This window comes from Diplotaxodon limnothrissa, linkage group LG11 (genome assembly GCF_057381915.1).
Source record: "Diplotaxodon limnothrissa isolate DT_005_m linkage group LG11, D_limnothrissa_male_GT1.1, whole genome shotgun sequence".
Taxonomy (NCBI): Eukaryota; Metazoa; Chordata; class Actinopteri; order Cichliformes; family Cichlidae; genus Diplotaxodon; species Diplotaxodon limnothrissa.
This window is the reverse complement of record NC_140606.1, coordinates 5,225,564-5,244,461: the sequence shown is the minus strand read 5'-3', so window position 1 is coordinate 5,244,461 and position 18,898 is coordinate 5,225,564. Positions and strand designations below refer to the sequence as shown.

The 18,898-nt window shown below is 42.4% G+C and overlaps 1 protein-coding gene across 1 annotated transcript; it reads left to right on the top strand.

Moving 5' to 3' along the window:
- The first annotated feature begins 17,344 nt into the window (after nt 1–17,344).
- On the top strand, nt 17,345–18,329 carry LOC146622228 (E3 SUMO-protein ligase ZBED1-like). The gene is made up of 2 exons (XM_085366787.1): nt 17,345–17,791; nt 17,898–18,329. The coding sequence occupies exons 1-2, from the start codon at nt 17,345–17,347 to the stop codon at nt 18,327–18,329; spliced, it is 879 nt and encodes a 292-aa protein (XP_085222913.1).
- The last annotated feature ends 569 nt before the right edge of the window (nt 18,330–18,898 follow it).

Here is an 18,898-nt window from a genome sequence, read left to right as displayed (position 1 = left end):
GCCAATGTGATTGGCTGTGCCTTTCAGGAAGCTTCGTTTAGTTTTAGCATCGGCAAGCCTGCGCTGCGAAGACCTGCAAGGAGGAGAGGAGGATGGCGGCAAAAAGGAAGAACCTGGATATAAGAAAGTATTTTTCAAAGAAACCTGTAAGTCACTTAAAGTCAAGCTCACTCATAAAATGTGTCCATCATAATAATGTTACAGGCTATGCCAGGCTTTGGCCCACATCAAGCTTTGGCACCACACCCATCTACTGCGGGTGTGGTGCCTGTTATCGGACCCGGAGTTAGCAACATCCCCCAAAAACCCGAAGAGGAGAGTCCTGGCCCCTAGCCCTGCCAGTGTAGCAGAAATGATGACGGATGATGATGGCAGCAGCAGCCGTTCTTCTATGCGTGAGTAGCTTAATGTTGTTCCAGTGTAATTTACGTTGAGTAGGCTAACCACGTTATTACATTAATGCATGTAAGGTGAACTAGCAAACATCATCATAGCTACATGAGGCTGTCTTCTTGTTTGATGGCAGATACTCCCTTCACCCTGGCCAAAAAGGCTAAAATGACCAAAGAAAAAGTGGAAAACAGTTAAACATGAGAGGTTTTTGGACAAAGTTTGTGTTTTTCCATTGCACTGCTTCCAGCCAAGAGTGATACCATATATGCCCCATAGCTGCAGAAAAGGCTAACATTGTTATCTTTTTACAAAAAAAACAGCTGAACATGAGAGGTTTTTGGACCAATTTTGTGTTCTCCATTCTTTAAGCACCGGTTTGAGCACCGTTTAAGCACCGGCACCGTTTCAAAAGTACCGGTTTGGCACCGGTATCGGATAAAACCTAAATGATACCCATCCCTAGTCATAACCTCTTGCCTGAACTTCAGTTCACCTGACACTCGGACCGGCGGCTGCCTCGGGTCTCTCCTCCTTCTGCCCCCCCTCTCACTTGTTAATTTTACTGAATCTGTGGAAGCTCCGCCATAGCCACCACTAAACAACGGAGTTATTTTTACACACCGGCCAGCATCTGGCCAATCCACCACCTTTTATTGTTTATACCGTTACAAAAAAAATAATCCTCGGGCCACCGAGCAAATACCCGGTATGCCCAATGGCCAGTCCAGCTATGGTCGTGCCATCAGTTAACCTTTCGCGTGCCAACTGTGGCACACGTGCCTAGGGTTGCCGACCCCTGCTGTAAACGGACCAAACGTCAGTCAGGAGAACCACCGAGATAATCCATCCACAATACAAGGTTAGTTATTAATATACTGCTGCTTGGGCTGGGCTGTAGTTACGTCGTAAGGGTTTAAAAACTGAGCTTTAAAATGATTAGTGGTAATAAAAACCGAGAGAAGCCGACAGTGATCACTGACTGTTTTTAGGGGCTTGTTGAGATTAAATAGAACAAGTGTCATGGTCCTGGGTCGGTGACCCCAGCGCTTTTAGTTTGTTATCATTTTCTAGTTTATTATTATGATGATGATTATTATTGTTTGAGTTCTATGTGTTATATTCGGTCTGCCTTTGAGTCTGCGTCTGTGTCTCTGTCTGTCTTTGGTGTCACCCCGTCTGTTTGTGAAGCTGTCTGTTTAGTTCTGTCTTGTTTGGTTCCCCGTGTTTGAGTTTCCTGCTTTATTGTGAAGGTCTCTGTCTGATGTGAGTGTGTTCACTTTACATTTCCCTTGTCCCGTCAGCTCTGATTCCTCCCAGCTGTGTTGCCCTCCTGTCTCTCATCCCCTGATTACTGGTGTGTGTATTTAAACCCTTTGTGTTCTCCTGCCTGTTGCCAGTTCGTCTGTGTTACTTCGTGTCAGTCTGCGTTACCCTGTGTTCCACGTTGTCCTGTTCCTCGTCTGCGTCTCTCTGCTTCTCATCCCTTTGTCGTATGCTCCCAGGTCTGTTATTTTTAGTTCCCCCAGTTTAGGTGTCTTCAGTTATTTGTCATGCCCCACTGCTTGTTTGCCACTACACCTTTGTAAATAAACCTCATTAGCATCTCATCCACTGCTTGCATCTTAGGTCCTTCTTCCAACTCCACACGGCTCGCCTCGGCAGCCGTGACAACAAGATACAAAGCATTAAAACATTTTAAAAACACAACAGCCTTATTAAATGCAGACTGCTTTGGGCCCGGAAGCAGAATTCGTCACGTCATCACTTAAAGATCGGATTGCTAAATGCTGTGTAATTGCTTCTATAGTAGTTCAGTGTGTGCATATGTGGATTTGTAAGAGGGACATCAGCATTTTTTTTTCGCTAATGCATTTATAAAGGCATAATAATAGGTTTTTTTGCAGATAATGACAACATGCTACACTTTTTACAGGACCTGATGCTTTCTAAAAGTTAGAATTACTAATACCATGCATGTGTCAGTGAGAAAATAGAGAAAAGGTTTGTAGTTACAGCTGTGACCAAACGATAACTCTGCAACATGTAACATCTTGTATATGCTGTGATGAAGGCCCATGAATAAAAACTGATACATCATTGCGTTTACATATCCACTGGTATGTAGCCCGCATGTAAGGTGAAACGTCTTCAAGAAAACTACAAGTCCAGACGCTTTTCTTTTCAAGCTCCTTAGACTACGACAACCTGGATGACTGAGAACCTTCACAGTCATAAGTCCCATGAATGTGTCGAATCTTCTCACCCACAATTGCTTTGCCAAAAGGCAGATCACACAAATCACGCTTAACTGTCATGAAACGCTGTGCGGCAGGCAGGAGTTGGACCCAAAATGCAGGCACTCAGGCACAAGGTTTAAACACAAAGAACTCAGCTTTATTCGCTGGCAGGAGAAAGTCATACAAAGCAAACTAAACTGGAAACTCGCAAACTAAACCCACAGGGAGATCCACACAGCATGAGGGACAACGCGACACTGACTCAGAGAAACACAGGGTTTAAATACACTGGGGAGTAACGAGGGGAATGAGACACAGAAGGAGGGCACAGCTGGGAGAAATCAGGACTGACGAGAAAAGCAAAGCAGGACACATTCACATAAGACACGGACCTTCAAAGTAAAACAGGAAGGATCACACAGAGACGCGAACTTGACACAGTGGAGACAACAACTAAGAAACACAGACATAAACCATAAGGCAGAGGACTCTAAGAACCGAAAGACACAGAGGGGAACTCAAACATGCAGACACAGACTTACACAGAACAGAGGGGACACAGAGAAACATGAAGGGCAAGGGATCGAAACTAGAAACCATAGAATAACTCACACAAGTACAATAATACAAACATCACAAAGAACTAAAAATGCTGGGTCAGGAGACTCAGGACCGTGACATTAACGGCTCATTTGGAAGTACTGATATCTGCTAATCGGCAACCCTGATGAAAAAATACATGTGGGCTGAGCTACATATGTAAACACAATGATGTATCAGTTGCTATATGAATACAGTAGTGATGGGTCGGTTGCGAACGAAATGGCTCTTAGAGCCGGGTCTTTGACGTGAACGACGCGAGCCGGCTCCTTATCACGAGCCGCGTTTTTTTTTCTTTTTCTTTCTCTCACCCTCTCTCTCGCACTTTTTTTCCCGCTTCACTCCGCACGCGAGCCTTGTGCTTTACGCTGGGAAGAGGGGGGAGGGGCGGTAGTTACACTCAGTAGCACAGGAACGGAGCAGGAGGGAGAGACAGAGAAAATTTGTAAAAGGAAAAAGCTGAAAATTTAAATAGTTAAAAGTTGAAATGTGAATAGTTGATTTTTGTATTATATGATTTATTTATTACATTTTATGTGGAGTGAATAAATAAAAGTATATTTACGGTGGCCCCTAGAGACAAAGCACGTACAAACTTCAAATCACGTACAAACTCCAAAACATGTACAAACTCCAAAACACGTAAAAACACGTACAAACTCCGAAGCATGTACAAACTGCAAGACACGTAAAAACACATACAAACTGCAAAACACGTAAAAACACGTACAAACTCCAAAACACGTAAAAACTCAGAAGCACATAAAAACTCAAAACGCGTACAAAAGACAACAGAAGTGCTCCAGGATGCTAGGGGCAGTGTTGAGCTTTTGTTACCTAGTGGCTACACAAGCCAGCAAGTACCAACGACCGGATTTGGTGTGTGGTAATAACAGGTAAAGGAACTTTTTTTTTTTTTTATTATTTGACTATATATGAATGCTTGTGTATAAATACACAAACAATACACATATGCTTTCATGCTTTCAATTGTGTAATTTAAGTGATCTAGGTAGCTCTGTTTTGGAGGTTCAGTTCATGCTAGAAATGTGTTTTGGAGTTTGTATGTGCTTTTTGGAGTTTGTACGTGTTTTGTCTCTAGGGGCCACCGCATATATTTATATATAAACATATATAAATAAAACCACTTTTTTTTTTTACATTAGTAATTCCTTTTTTGCGTAATTTTATATTATTGTTAATAATAAATGAATTAAAGTAACAAAACAACCTGAAGAGCCAGTTCGGAGCCGAAAGAGCCGGCTCTTTTTAGTGAGCCGAACCGAAAGAGCCGGTTCTCTAAAAACGCCGGAAATCCCATCACTAGTGGGGAGTGAAGCGGAAAAAAAGTGCGAGAGAGAGAGAGGGTGAGAGAAAGAAAAAAAACAAACACGGCTCGCGATAAGGAGCCAGCTCACGTCGTTCACGTCACGGCTCTAAGAGCCATTTTGTTCGTGACCGACACATCACTAGAAACAATGGTGGACCAGCCACAGGATCATGGGCAGGCAAGGTTCTCTGATGCACATGGGGAGTGGCTCAAACTGCCAAAACATTTAATGATCAAACTGCTATGAGACATATGAGTTAGAGTCCATTTTAACGCCCAACGATAGGGATTGGAATCCCAGTAGTCCAGCAGTCCAGTTCCTTGAAATCGTTAGTCTGCCTGCCTATCGATCCCACTGCATCATACTGCTAACACAACTTCAGCTCTTCGCAAGGACCTGCAGAGACAGCATGCTAATGCTAAGCTAGCCAAGAACCCAGAGTGATGTTAAAGCTCAGTAAATGCTGACTCCAACACAGCACCGTGATAAAGTGAGCTGTCCATTGCGATGAATCCAGCTGCCTTCAATACGAACTTCAATACGAGGTAGCAAACTGATGAGCAGTCAGGCTGCAGTCTCCATTGCTACCTGTTCATGTTTCTACAGTAATCAATGAATGTGGCATCACTTTAAAGTCTGGTTTTCATCCTTGATTTGTGTTGTTGGCTTTGTTTTCATACATAAATACTAAGAGAAAGATCATGCATGTCCTCATTAGGATATGGATTTGTATTGGTAGCCTGTAGCCTGGCTGTACAGGCTGTAGCCTGTAGGTAAAAATGGAAGGTTGCCTGACTGGTTTGATGAATAATGGGTTGTTTTTTTTTTGACATCACGTGATGGGTACATGTGCATCGCTTAACTGAAAAATACCTGACACCTGGATGCACTATGGGAAGAAGGTAAGTTGGTGAAAGTAATATACTATTTTGGCAAATGAAACACAGTTTCATGGAAACAGTATTCCCCGATGGTCTCTTTCATTCAGTAGGATAATGTGCCGTGCTACAAAGTAAAAATAGTTGAGGAATGATTGAGTATATACATGTACATGTATGTATATATATATATATATATATATATATATATATATATATATATATATATAGAGAGAGAGAGAGAGAGAGAGAGAGATGTGTTTGTGTGTGCGTGTGCCGATGACAACCAAGTCTGATCTATGGAGTCCCTGTCTCACAACTTGCAGCACCTGATCTGTTAACATCTTGGTGCTATTTACAACAGCACACCTTCCGGTGTCTAGGGGAGTCCATGCAGGCCTATTTGGACTCCAAACAGGCCTGCATGGGGGAACCAACACAATACTAGGCAGGTGGTATTATGCCTGATCTGTGTAAACTTAAAGTAAAGCCAGTAGGGATGGGTATTGATAAGATTTTCACGATTCCGATTCTATTCTTGATTCTGTTTAACGATTCAATTCTTTATCGATTTTCTTATCGATTCTTTTTAAACAAAGGAGAACACTAAGGTCGATTAGCTTAGAACTTTGTTTTATATCTTCTCTTTGAACAAGATAGAAATTTAGGAGTAACATGGCCTTACAAACCCAACAGTGAGATCTTAAGAGATCCAGCCTATGGCTCTTCAATGGGGTGTCACAGGGTCCCCAGGAAAAAAAACTGTAAATGTAAAATAATAAAATAAATATTCTTCTGTAGCAATAACAAAGCATAACATAAATTATTCTGTAGCAATTACACAAGAATATCCAGTAATGTCCCTGCCTACAATTAAACACATTCACTTACCGAAAATCGGGGGCATCTGCTGTGGCAAATGGGTGCAAGCCTTTTACCACAAACTTAGTCACTGCTCGGTGACATTCGTCTATCCTGGCCTGAAAGGAGACGCTAACGGTAGGCTGCAGCGAGAACTGCCAGCATCTGAGCCATCCAGACTCTGTCTGTCTCTCTCATCATGGTCACCTAAATGCACAGTAATGGCAGGTTTTGTAATAAGGCAGATCTCACTTATATAATATGCACTGTTAGTTGATTATTTACCTGCCGCATTACTGTTACCGCTGCTGCTGGGTTGAGATTCACGAGTCCGGAGCGGAATTAAAAACATGACATTCATTTAAGGTCATCACGTGTTTTGTGAGCAAATGCTTTTGCGTATTCGTAGTGTTTCCTCCCTTAAATGAAATATCTACTTTTCAAATTGCCCTGTTGCAAGTATAACTAACCTTTTGAGCATTTGAGCTGCCATGTTTCCTACCAGGTAAATGACACTCCGCAACGTGGTGACGTCATTCGGGGCGATTGGAATTGATAAGGGAATCGTTTGCAAAAATGGCAAACAATTCCAAGGAATTGAAACAGTGGGAACCGGTTCTCAACAAGAACCGGTTTTCGATACCCATCCCTAAAAGCCAGTCATCCTGCTGTTTTGCATGAAATGTTTTTCAAGAAATTGATCCATCATTGTATTTTTCTATATATATCTATACCTATATATCAACTCTTTCTGTCAGAAAACCATCTTGTCTGAGCTGCTGACAACATTATACACTGATTTGTAAAAGATCACCTTTGCATTATGACTATTCCTTTTTTAATGTTATTAATGTCCTGTTGCAAGCACAGATAATCTGACCTCAAGGGAAATTGTGCCTTTGATATTGATACATTATAACTCCCTCATCTGTGTGTTTGTGTGCGTGTGAGTGAACGCCCATGTATGCCCAGTCAAGATTTTGACTTTATCTTTCCTGCAGCCTGCTGTGATGTTGCCACATACTGACCAAATGAGGCAGGCAGACTCATTTCTTTACAGCCTGTCACAACACTGACAGCCCCAGGGATCATACCTGATGTGGGAGCACAGAGAAGGAAGCAGGTAAGTAGTTTCATGAAAATTAGATTATATCTGTCAGATTTTGTTTTGCATGGTGGTTTCTAAGTGGAAAATGACAATTACAGTCGCAGTTTGTGCACCTTATCACACTGCAATTACAGCCTTTTCTCTAAAGCCATTTCATAAATAACACTGTCCAGGAAATAAAGTCTGTTTGCAGAAGTGATGCTGGTGGGATATCTTTCTGATCTCCTGTGGCTGTGTGAAAAACACGGTGATTATTTTGGAGGAGAGTGGCATGAAAGTCAGTAAAATACCAATTTGAAGGTCACAACCTTTCGTTGATCTGAGCAGATGGACTGGTTTGTGATCTGAACCTTTCACTTGTTGGGTCAATGAGTGTGAGTGATGCTGTGCAGCACATCCAAACAAGGGGAATTCAAAGACATGAAAACTGTGTCATATGAAAACAAGGGGAACAAGTGAATTCCATTATGTCTTTACACATTCCAACCTTATAGGAATTCTATGGACAGATGCTAATGCCTACAGACTGCAAGATTTTTTAATCCACTTAGCAAAATGCAAGACATACGTATTGCATTAAAACCACTAAAATAATATTAAATAATTAATTTAATGAATTACCTCACAATAAACTAAATAAACAGATGATGAATATGTATAGCTAATATATTTAAACTCTGGCAGCCAACTTAAACTCTACATCTTATATGGCAACGCTATCCTAAAGAAAGGATAGTGACATAATATTTAAACTTATTAAACAACTAAGATTTTTTAGTTATGCTTATTATTAAAATTCATACATTTTAACAAATTAACCCCTCCATGAACATAGGCATAAAAATATACTGTGACTTCTTTTTAGCGTTCTTTGTAGAAAAACACAAACATTACAATAACCTGTTTACCTACGTAAACAGGTTATGCAGCCCCATTTCAACATGCTAACAGCTCTGATGTGGCTGCAGTTAGTATTATGCTCGTTATTAGCTAATGTTAACCAGTGTTAACCAATGTTAACCAGAAAAAAAAAACATAAATGTGTAAATTTACTGAAAACATTCTGGTAGCTTACTGCCCAGACTGTCCCATAGTTAGAAAAAGTTCTTTTGCTGATTGATGAAAAATTTCTAAAGTAACAACTGTCATTGAATTGTTTATCTGTTACTTTACTACTCTGATGTAGTATGAATCACTATGGAGGAGATCTTTATCATTAGGCAAAGTTGTAAAACTAATAAAGCAGAGTTAATTCAAAAATGTATGCCCTCCTTCATATTTTCCAAAGTCGTCCAGACGGCTGGATTGGAGTCTTCGCTGGGTTGATTCTGCCCTCCGGACCTTATGGTTGACAGTAGTAGATAGATTCTCCAAAGCGGCACACTTCATTGCTCTAAAAACAAACTTCCCACCACCACGGAAACAGCCAAGGTTTTAACCGAGCATGTCTTCAGATTATACCGTTCGTTGATTTTGGATCCTGCTTTGCTTTCTGCTTTTTACAGGGCTCAGCGCGGGCCGGGGGTGGCTCTGTCGCCAGGGGTCGACCCTTGACGGGGGGGGTGGCGTCATCGTCTGAGTAGTTTTCCACGGCATCGGCTCCTCCCCTCTGGGTGGAGTCTTTGTTGTTCCTCACCTGATGGCAATCATACCGGCAGTATTTATGACCTGCGCACACAACTAGTCTTCGCCAGATTATCTGCCAACTTTGGTCAGTTCTCGGCCTCACGTCTGTTCCTTGGTGTATCATTATGTGTCAGCATCTGGAACCCACCTATCAAGCTCTCCTGGATTCAAGTTTGCAGCTGCCGGTAACCTCTCCCTTTTCAAACTGCCAGTCTCTCCTGCCTGCCTCCCTGCATTGCACGCAGTACCCACCTGGACCTTTGTCTCCTGCCTCCCTCCTCCAAGCAACCTCCACCTGCAAGCACGTAAGGCAGCTCAGTGTAATAATTCTCGGATGCACTCGCAGCTCTCTGTGGAATTCCCCTGACTGCTCTCTCCTCTGTTTCAGTGCCCTGGCCAGCCACAGTTTCCCCTGCTCTGTCTCTGCACCCAGTCGTCCCTGCAATCTAGTCATAGTTCTGTTATGGTCATAGTTTCTCTTGCCCCAGACATCTAGTTTACGTTCCTTAATACTAGTCTGAGTTTTCTGTTAACTTCCTAGCCTTGTGAATAAAGACTCTTTTGTTACACCGGACCTCAAGCCTCCGGTTTTGAAACTGCACTTGAGTCCATCCCATTTCAACGGGCCACTGTTGTCATGAATTGCTGTGCAGCAGGCGGGAGTTGGACCCAAAATGCAAGACTCACGGACTCAGGGGATGAACTCAAAAATCGCAGCTTTATTTGCTGGTAAGACAAACATACAAACTAAACTGGGAAACAACAAACTAAGAACTCACAGGGAGATCCACACAGCATGAGGGACGACGCGACACTGACTCAGAGAAACACAGGGTTTAAATACACTGGGAAGTAACGAGGGGAATGAGACACAGAAGGAGAGCACAGCTGGGGGAAATAAGAACTGACGAGACAAGGAAGCGTAAACTGAACACATTCACATAAGACACAGACCTTCAACGTAAAACAGGAAGTATGACACAGAGACGTAAAGCAGGAAACACATAACAGTCACGCCTAAAACAAAACACTGACAACACCGAATCGTAACATGGGAAAGATATTGCAGACTGAGCAATAATGCGTTTCTTGCATTTCTCATGGGTTCTAATGGGGGCCTTTCTTAAAATGACTGGTCCCAGTAACAAAGGCGCTTGTCGACTCAGAAATCGAGGGAAAACCAACAACACACCCGGCAGAACATTATGTTATTTACACAGGTGCACATAAGTGGTCCGCAGGTGCGCATTCGCTGTCAAAATAAAAGACGCGCACCAGATAAGAAGTTGCAACACGCGTTTGCGTCCATATAAAAGGCACTGAATGCCCAGAAGACAGTGGAGATTATTGTGGACTTCAGGAAGCACACAGCTCCACTCCCCCCCATCATCCTGACTGACAACCCCATCACCTCTGTGGACTCATTCCGCTTCCTGGGTACCACCATCACCCAGGACCTGAAGTGGGAGCCCACCATCACCTCCGTCATTAAGAAATCCCAGCAGAGGATGTACTTCCTGAGGCAGCTGAAGAAATTCAACCTGCCAACACGGACGATGATGCAATTCTACACTGCAATCATCGAGTCCATCCTCACCTCCTCCATCACCGTGTGGTACGCTGGAGCCACTATCAGGGACAAACAGAGACTGCAGCGTGTTGTGCTCTGCTGAGAAGGTGATTGGCTGCAGACTCCCATCTCTGCAGGACCTGTACACCTCCAGGACACTGGGGCGTGCAGCTCGGATCACAGCTGACCCTTCTCACCCTGGACACAGTCTGTTTGACCTGCTCCCCTCAGGCAGGAGGCTCCGGTCCATTCGCACCAGAGCCTCTCGCCATAAGAACAGTTTCTTCCCCTCTGCTGTTGAACACATGAACAATAACCGTATGACTGTCCCCGCCACTAACACATGACCCTACGCTGTGTCACTGCATCATTCCATGTTTGGCACTGATCACCACCTGCACTCATGTATATATCATGTATATATCATGTATATATCTATCTATCTACTTAGCACTTTTAATTCTTATTCTCATTTTTATTTTCATGTCTATTTAAGCTTAATTTATAACAGTATGTTTGCACTGAAGCACCGCAGCAATTTCCTAATGTTGTAAACCTGCTCAACATTTGGCAATAAAACCCTTTCTGATTCTGATTCTGTTTTTGTCCGCTAGAGTGGGATTTTCACGGCACATTCTGCACCAAATCTCTGTGCGTTCATCATTTGTTTGAAGCCAGCTCACCTCCTGCAACCACTTTTCCAAGAATACGTGCTTCTTTTGTGGTTCGGACTCCTGACATTTCTTTGGAGGTGGAGGAAAACCAAAGTAATTGCTTAAAGGAGCTTGCTTCTTCGACATCTTTAAGAGTTCTAAACAAATGTCTGTCCTCCTCCAGAAAATCTTATGTACGCAAACACGCCTTGCAACTTCTTATCTTGTGCGCGTTTTTATTTTGACAGCGAATGCGCACTTGCGGACCACTTATGTGCACCCCTGGTTATTTAGCTTGACATATTGCAGCCACAAGAAATTCTTTTGTCCATGAAACCATAAAGCTGCACTTTCTTTTTGCCTTATAGTCTGATTTGTCATAACTTTTCTGTTTTGTGGTAAGCTTTGGCTGTCACTTCTTCACCCCGACCTGTCTTATTTGGCTCAGCAGAACTAAAATATATATCCTGCTGCTTTTACACACGCACTCACATAACGCTCAGCGATTCTCTGCGCGATCAACCTCTCACATGTTTAAGCTTGCTGCGGGAGATTTCACTTGTCATGTTTGCATAGTAAGCTAACGATTGATAAGACAATGTCAGAGGAATTGGTGCACAAATTATTGTCACTCACCAATCAGTGCTGTCGCTCTCTATACACAGTTTGCGCGATTGCAAAGTGAAAGCAAAAAAGAAGCGCAAATTCAAACGCGATTTCAATATGTCACATATTGACAGAGGCTCACCGATGCCAATGACATAATTACCCAGCTACATTTCCGAAAGAATGCAAAAGCATTGACATATATTTTTCCTTCCTATGATAGCCCGGTGGGCAGGGCAGAGATAGATTTTGGTAGCCCAACTGGAAAAATTGCTAGCTCCGGGACGTCGGGCTAGCGATTTTGTGAGCCCTGTTTTGTAATGACGCCAATTCAGTTTACAATAGGGTTCATTCGCTCGGTCATCAGGTGGCAGTATCCTTGTACACTGAGGAATAAACGGCCATTAAAAGAACAGAAGAAGAAGAAAACATCTGCACATGCACGGTACGGATTGGGTAGACCCGATTTGTACTTTCCGACTTTGCACATGCGCAGTAAGGATCGGGGAGTCCCGATCCATAACTATCTTTTTATTTTTCATTTTTGTCTACATTATATTGAAATGTTTCATTATTGGAAACATTATAAGAGATTCTTATTATTCTTAACACCTTAACAGATACTCCGGTACGGATCGGGTAGTGACATCCGGTGTATGCTTCGTGGTCCCATATATCCCACAATTCAAAGCGCGGCGGTGGGTGTGGATAATTTTGCCGCAAAATACGGCAGAAGGCAGAAGGGAGCGGCCAAAGAGTGAACTGTCAAAAGTAAGTACCGAATATCATGTCACTTATTTATGTGTGAATGTTTAATAATGAAGAACATTAAAACATTACTGTTGGCCACATATCGGCAAAGTTCTGTGACATTAGTGATGTTTGTACTTTCAGCGTTAACTTGGTTTTAAAGCCTTTACTTTAAAATATATATATAGTTGACCTTAATCTTACAGAGAATGTGATGATTTTATGGATAATTAAAGTCAGTCATATATCCACAAACACAACAAGCTGAAAGTCTGCTGCTCGGTTTGCAGTCCTGAATATCACGGCACAAGCAGGATTCACTGCACTGTTAATGTTAGCTATGTTATATTGCTGCGTCTGTTCGGTGTTGTCTAGCCAAACGGCCTTTAACATGTGTTTGAACAAGCTGATGGTTCACTCGTTAAGGTGAAAGAAAGATGCTTTAATCACAGGAGTCACACATGTGTCCACTGTTCCATCTGAGAACTCTTCTTGTTTAGCACTCGTAATAACACAAACACTAAATCCTCCTTCTCTTGTGCTGTTTTGTAGCAGTGTATACACCTGAGACTATCACCTGTCTGTCTGTCCTGCACTCTCTCTGTTTCTTTCTCTCTGATTGTGTAATAAAAGTATGAACATGTATTTATGATTTACACTTGTGTTTGAATCCTGCAGCTTTTCCATGTGTGACAGCTGCAAGTGTCCAGAGTGAGGACAGATTGAGGGACCCACTGCTGCACATCATCTGTGAGGCTTTGCACCCCTGATGATCCACCAGGACAAACTCAGCAGTGTGTGAGGAAGAGGAGGAGAAAGAGCCAGCAGCAGCTAACAGATGGAGAGAATAGACAGACTGTTCCCTGTTTGTGAAGGACTGCTAGAAAAGTTTAAAAGAACCAATTGTCTGTCCTGAATCAGTCTTATTAGGTAATGTTCAAATAATTTTATCATTCCAGTGTTTTCAGTGTGGGAGAAAGTACTCAGGGCCTTCAAGTTACGCACTATGAAAGGCAGCAACAAGTTTAATGTTCATGTGAGGAGAAAACTCTTAGGAGGCAAGAAACACAGACTCAAAGATATTGCATGTACATGGGCGATGCCCCGACACGATCCGATCATTCTGCTCTAACGTGTGCACTAGATGTGTCACAGAGGAATCGCGCGGGGCGTCAGCACATCCTTCATTTTATACTCAAACAGCTTTCACAACAATAGGTGTGGCATGTATAGAACTCAACAACAACTCCTTAAAACCGTTAGCTTATTTGTTGAAACAGAAAAAAGGCGTTTAACGGTCATAGCACATATTCTCTGCACGCAATGTCTCACTTCCCTATTCTGCAGTTGTACAACTCATAAGCTCTTCTTCCTTTAAATGAAGCTACAAAATAAACATGACACAAAACTCAAAATCTCCCAACAGTTCAGAAACCTAAAGTATGTATCAGGAGCAGAATGGACCTAAAAATAAATGTTTGTTTCAGTTCTATGAAGCTTTGAGTATTTTGGATTAGTAGCACTGCTGTGTTTGTTGCATCATGTTGCTGTAATTGTTTATATGCTTTATATATTCTGAGGTAAGTTGATCTATAGTGTTACATCATATTCTATAAGGATGTTATGTGTTTGTATACTTTCTGCCCAGTTTGACCCATTTAGCAGAAGTCAGCCTGTTTAAGGCCCTGATATCTATTCTGTATGACTTAAAGCAGTTGTGACATGGTCTGATTTTCTCACCCAATAAAGGAATATTTAATATATCAGTCTACTCTTCATTCTATCAGAAACAGTTATCACAGCTCATACATTTTCTTTTTACACATATACAGTGGGGCAAAAAAGTATTTAGTCAGCCAACGATTGTGCAAGTTCCCCCACTTAAAATGATGACAGAGGTCAGTAATTTGCACCAGAGGTACACTTCAACTGTGAGAGACAGAATGTGAAAAAACAATCCATGAATTCACATGGTAGGATTTGTAAAGAATTTATTCGTAAATTAGGGTGGAAAATAAGTGTTTGGTCACCTCAAACAAGGAAAATCTCTGGCTCTCACAGACCTGTAACGTCTTCTGTAAGAAGCTTTTCTGTCCCCCACTCGTTACCTGTATGAATGGTACCTGTTTGAACTCATCATCTGTATAAAAGACACCTGTCCACAGCCTCAAACAGTCAGATTCCAAACTCCGCCATGGCCAAGACTAAAGAGCTTTCGAAGGACACCAGGAAAAGTATTGTAGACCTGCACCAGACTGGGAAGAGTGAATCTACAATAGGCAAGCAGCTTGGTGTGAAAAAATCAACTGTGGGAGCAATCATCAGAAAATGGAAGACATACAAGACCACTGATAATCTCCCACGATCTGGGGCTCCACGCAAGATCTCATCCCGTGGGGTCAAAATGATCATGAGAACGGTGAGCAAAGATCCCAGAACCACACGGGGGGACCTGGTGAATGACCTGCAGAGAGCTGGGACCAAAGTAACAAAGGTCACCATCAGTAACACACTACAACGGCAGGGAATCAAATCCCGCAGTGCCAGACGTGTTCCGCTGCTGAAGCCAGTGCATGTCCAGGCCCGTCTGAAGTTTGCCAGAGAGCACATGGATGATACAGCAGAGGATTGGGAGAATGTCATGTGGTCAGATGAAACCAAAGTAGAACTTTTTGGTATAAACTCAACTCGTCGTGTTTGGAGGAAGAAGAATACTGAGTTGCATCCCAAGAACACCATACCTACTGTGAAGCATGGAGGTGGAAACATCATGCTATGGGGCTGTTTTTCTGCCAAGGGGACAGGACGACTGATCCGTGTTAAGGACAGAATGAATGGGGCCATGTAGCGTGAGATTTTGAGCCAAAACCTCCTTCCATCAGTGAGAACTTTGAAGATGAAACGAGGCTGGGTCTTCCAACATGACAATGATCCAAAACACACCGCCCGGGCAACAAAGGAGTGGCTCCGTAAGAAGCATTTGAAAGTCCTGGAGTGGCCTAGCCAGTCTCCAGACCTCAACCCCATAGAAAATCTGTGGCGGGAGTTGAAAGTCCGTGTTGCTCGGCGACAGCCCCAAAACATCACTGCTCTCGAGAAGATCTGCATGGAGGAATGGGCCAAAATACCAGCTACTGTGTGTGCAAACCTGGTAAAGACCTATAGTAAATGTTTGACCTCTGTTATTGCCAACAAAGGTTATGTTACAAAGTATTGAGTTGTATTTTTGTTATTGACCAAATACTTATTTTCCACCCTGATTTACGAATAAATTCTTTACAAATCCTACCATGTGGATTCATGGATTTTTTTTTTCACATTCTGTCTCTCACAGTTGAAGTGTACCTCTGGTGCAAATTACTGACCTCTGTCATCATTTTAGGTGGGGGAACTTGCACAATCGGTGGCTGACTAAATACTTTTTTGCCCCACTGTATATATATATATATATATATATATATATACGATATTCGTATCGAAATTGAACCGTTCGATACAGTGCTTTCGGTTCGGTACGCGTATGTATCGAACAATATAAATTTTTAAATTTATTTTATCAACTTTTCTTCTGACGATGCTGTCTGTGTCGAGCGCTCAGTGAATCTGCGTTCGACTGCTCCGCCTAGGCTGCACTGTCGGATACAGATCCACTGAGCTCCACCCACAGGCATTCAATCAAGCTAGCGAGACAGAAGCTAAGCTCATTGCAACATGGCAACTGCCTCGATGCCTCCCGAAGTCGAACCTCCTCCACCGTCATTGAAATCTGGCGTTTGGAACTTTTTTGGCTTTCGTGTGAAGTATCACCCTGATGGTAAGCGCGTTGTGGACAAAACTACAACAGTATGTCGGATGTGCCACGCCATGGTTAATTACATCGGTGGGAACACAACAAATATGAATGCACATTTACGCCGACATCACCCTAGTGCAAAGACGAGTGAAGGCAGACCAAAACAACAACAAACACACGTGCTACAAACTTTGTCGGAGTCATTTAGACAGCCGTTAGCGCATGATTCTAAGAGGGCAAAAGAAATCGACAGGGCAATTGCTACTTTTATTGCTGCCGACATGCGACCCTTTTCTGTTGTAGAAAACACCGGGTTTCAGGAAATGCTGAGAGTACTTGAGCCCCGTTACAGTATTCCTTCACGAACCTATTTCACCAATATCGCAGTTCCTGCTTTGTACAAGGAGACAAAAGCTAAATTAGAGACGGCAGTGTCAGCAGCACCCGCTGTTGCTCTGACCTCAGACGGCTGGACGTCAAGAGCTACGCAGAGCTACCTCACTGTCACCGCACATTACATTGATCCGGAATGGCAGATGAAAAACTGTGTTTTGCAGACACGCCTGGTCGAAAGTCACGCCACTGACGACTTAGCCAAAGGTCTCTCTGAAGCTGTGGAAGACTGGAAGTTAGTGCGACCAAATGTGACAATACCTGTAACTACTGACAATGCTAAGAACATAGTTAATGCTGTCACAGCTGCTGGGCTGGGGCCACAAATCGGATGTTTTGCTCATACAATTAATATAGCTGCTCAGAAAGGAATGGCAGTGCAGAAGGTTTCCCATCTCCTAGCAAAGATGAGAAGAATTGTCTCTTTCTTTCACAGAAGCACAACAGGATGTAATGTGTTTATGAAAAAACAGCAACTGCTGCAGCTTAGTGAAAAAAAACTGATTCAAGATGTTCCAACTAGGTGGAACTCCTCTCATGATATGATGGAAAGATACCTTGAACAGCAAGCTGCAGTGTATGCTGCTATGGCCGACAATACTGTGAAGAAGAGTATGAAGAACATTCAGAATCTAACTCAGGAAGAACATGCACTGGCTGAAAATCTTGTTACAGTCATGAAAACCCTAAAAACTGTGACAGTCATGATGTGTGAAGCGTCATCTCCAACAGCATCCATGATCCTGCCACTTAAAATGAACATCCTGAACTCTATGGCGCAGTCTGGTGATGACAGCCCAGCAGTGAGAGATGTAAAAAAAAACATCAGGGAGGACCTGGAGAAGAGATACGCTGATCCTGCCCTTCAGAATTACCTACACAAGTGCACAGCTTTAGATCCTCGATTCAAGTCCCTGCGACACTTGGATAATGTCACTCAGCTGAGAGTCTATGGAGCACTCACCACAGAACTTGTCTTGAGCATTGAACAAGTAGGTTTTTTTTTTTTTTTTTTGAAATTTTATTTAGCTACTGCTTGATTTATAAATATTATTTAAACAAATACAATTAACAGTTTGGTTGTTTATATTTCCTCAGGACCAAGCCGCAGGCACCACAGAAACTGCGACCTCCGCAGAGACTCAAGCAGCAAACTCTTCAGATTCACCATCAGCATCTCCACCAGAGAAAAAGTCAGCCATGAAGGAGTTGTTTGGAGAACTGTTCATGTCACAGGAGCCAAGGACCAGGTCTGCAGCTGAAGTGGCAGAGGAGGAAATTAACTTGTACAGGTTAGCAGACTGCATTCCCACAGATGATAACCCACTGAGATGGTGGAAGGAACATCACAGCTTGTACCCTCATCTTTCCAAGTTGGCACAGTGTTACTTGGTTGTACCTGGAACCTCTGTCCCAAGTGAGAGGGTGTTTTCCACAGCAGGTGACATTGTCACAGCAAGCAGATCTGTACTGTCAGCAGAACATGTGGACATCCTAATTTTTCTGAAGAAGAACATGGAAATTGAGTAAACTATGTTTTGGTTTGTATTTAACAGGACCGTTTATTTAAGTTGTTTATGCTGTATATGCAGCTAAGTGCTAGCACTCCAGAAGATGAGTGTTAGGGGAGGTCCATTAAAGAGTGATTCATTTTATGGGTACCTGATTTGTTATATATGCTGCTGAGAATATACCCCAGAAGAAGGGTATAGAATAGCTTTTATTTGTATTTATTTTTTATTCTTTACTCTTTACATGGTGGTTTTTTTTTTTGTTTGTTTGTTTTACATGGTGCCAAGTCTGCACAACAGAAAATATGTGAAGTATAGCTTTACCAGATTTAAGTTTTCATGTGTTTTCTGTACACTATAGAACATGGTTCTAAAAAAAAAATTTCATGCCAGGGATTGGGTGTGTTTGTTTTATATTCTGCCAAGAATAGAAAATACCGTCAGGGATTCCCAAACAATGCAGAACTGTATGTGGTTGATACTTTGTTTTTAGAACATTTCAAATGTTTAAAAATATATTTAGGAAGGCCTTTCTGTGCAATACATATTTTTATTTAAGTTGTTTTTGTTGTATATGCAGCTAAGTGC

Bases quoted from the DNA above. Each gene is read 5' to 3' on its own strand.
- LOC146622228 (XM_085366787.1), top strand. From the start codon at position 17,345: ATGGAAAGATACCTTGAACAGCAAGCTGCAGTGTATGCTGCTATGGCC. The intron at 17,792-17,897 runs GTAGGTTTTTTT...ATATTTCCTCAG, and splicing joins TTGTCTTGAGCATTGAACAA to GACCAAGCCGCAGGCACCAC.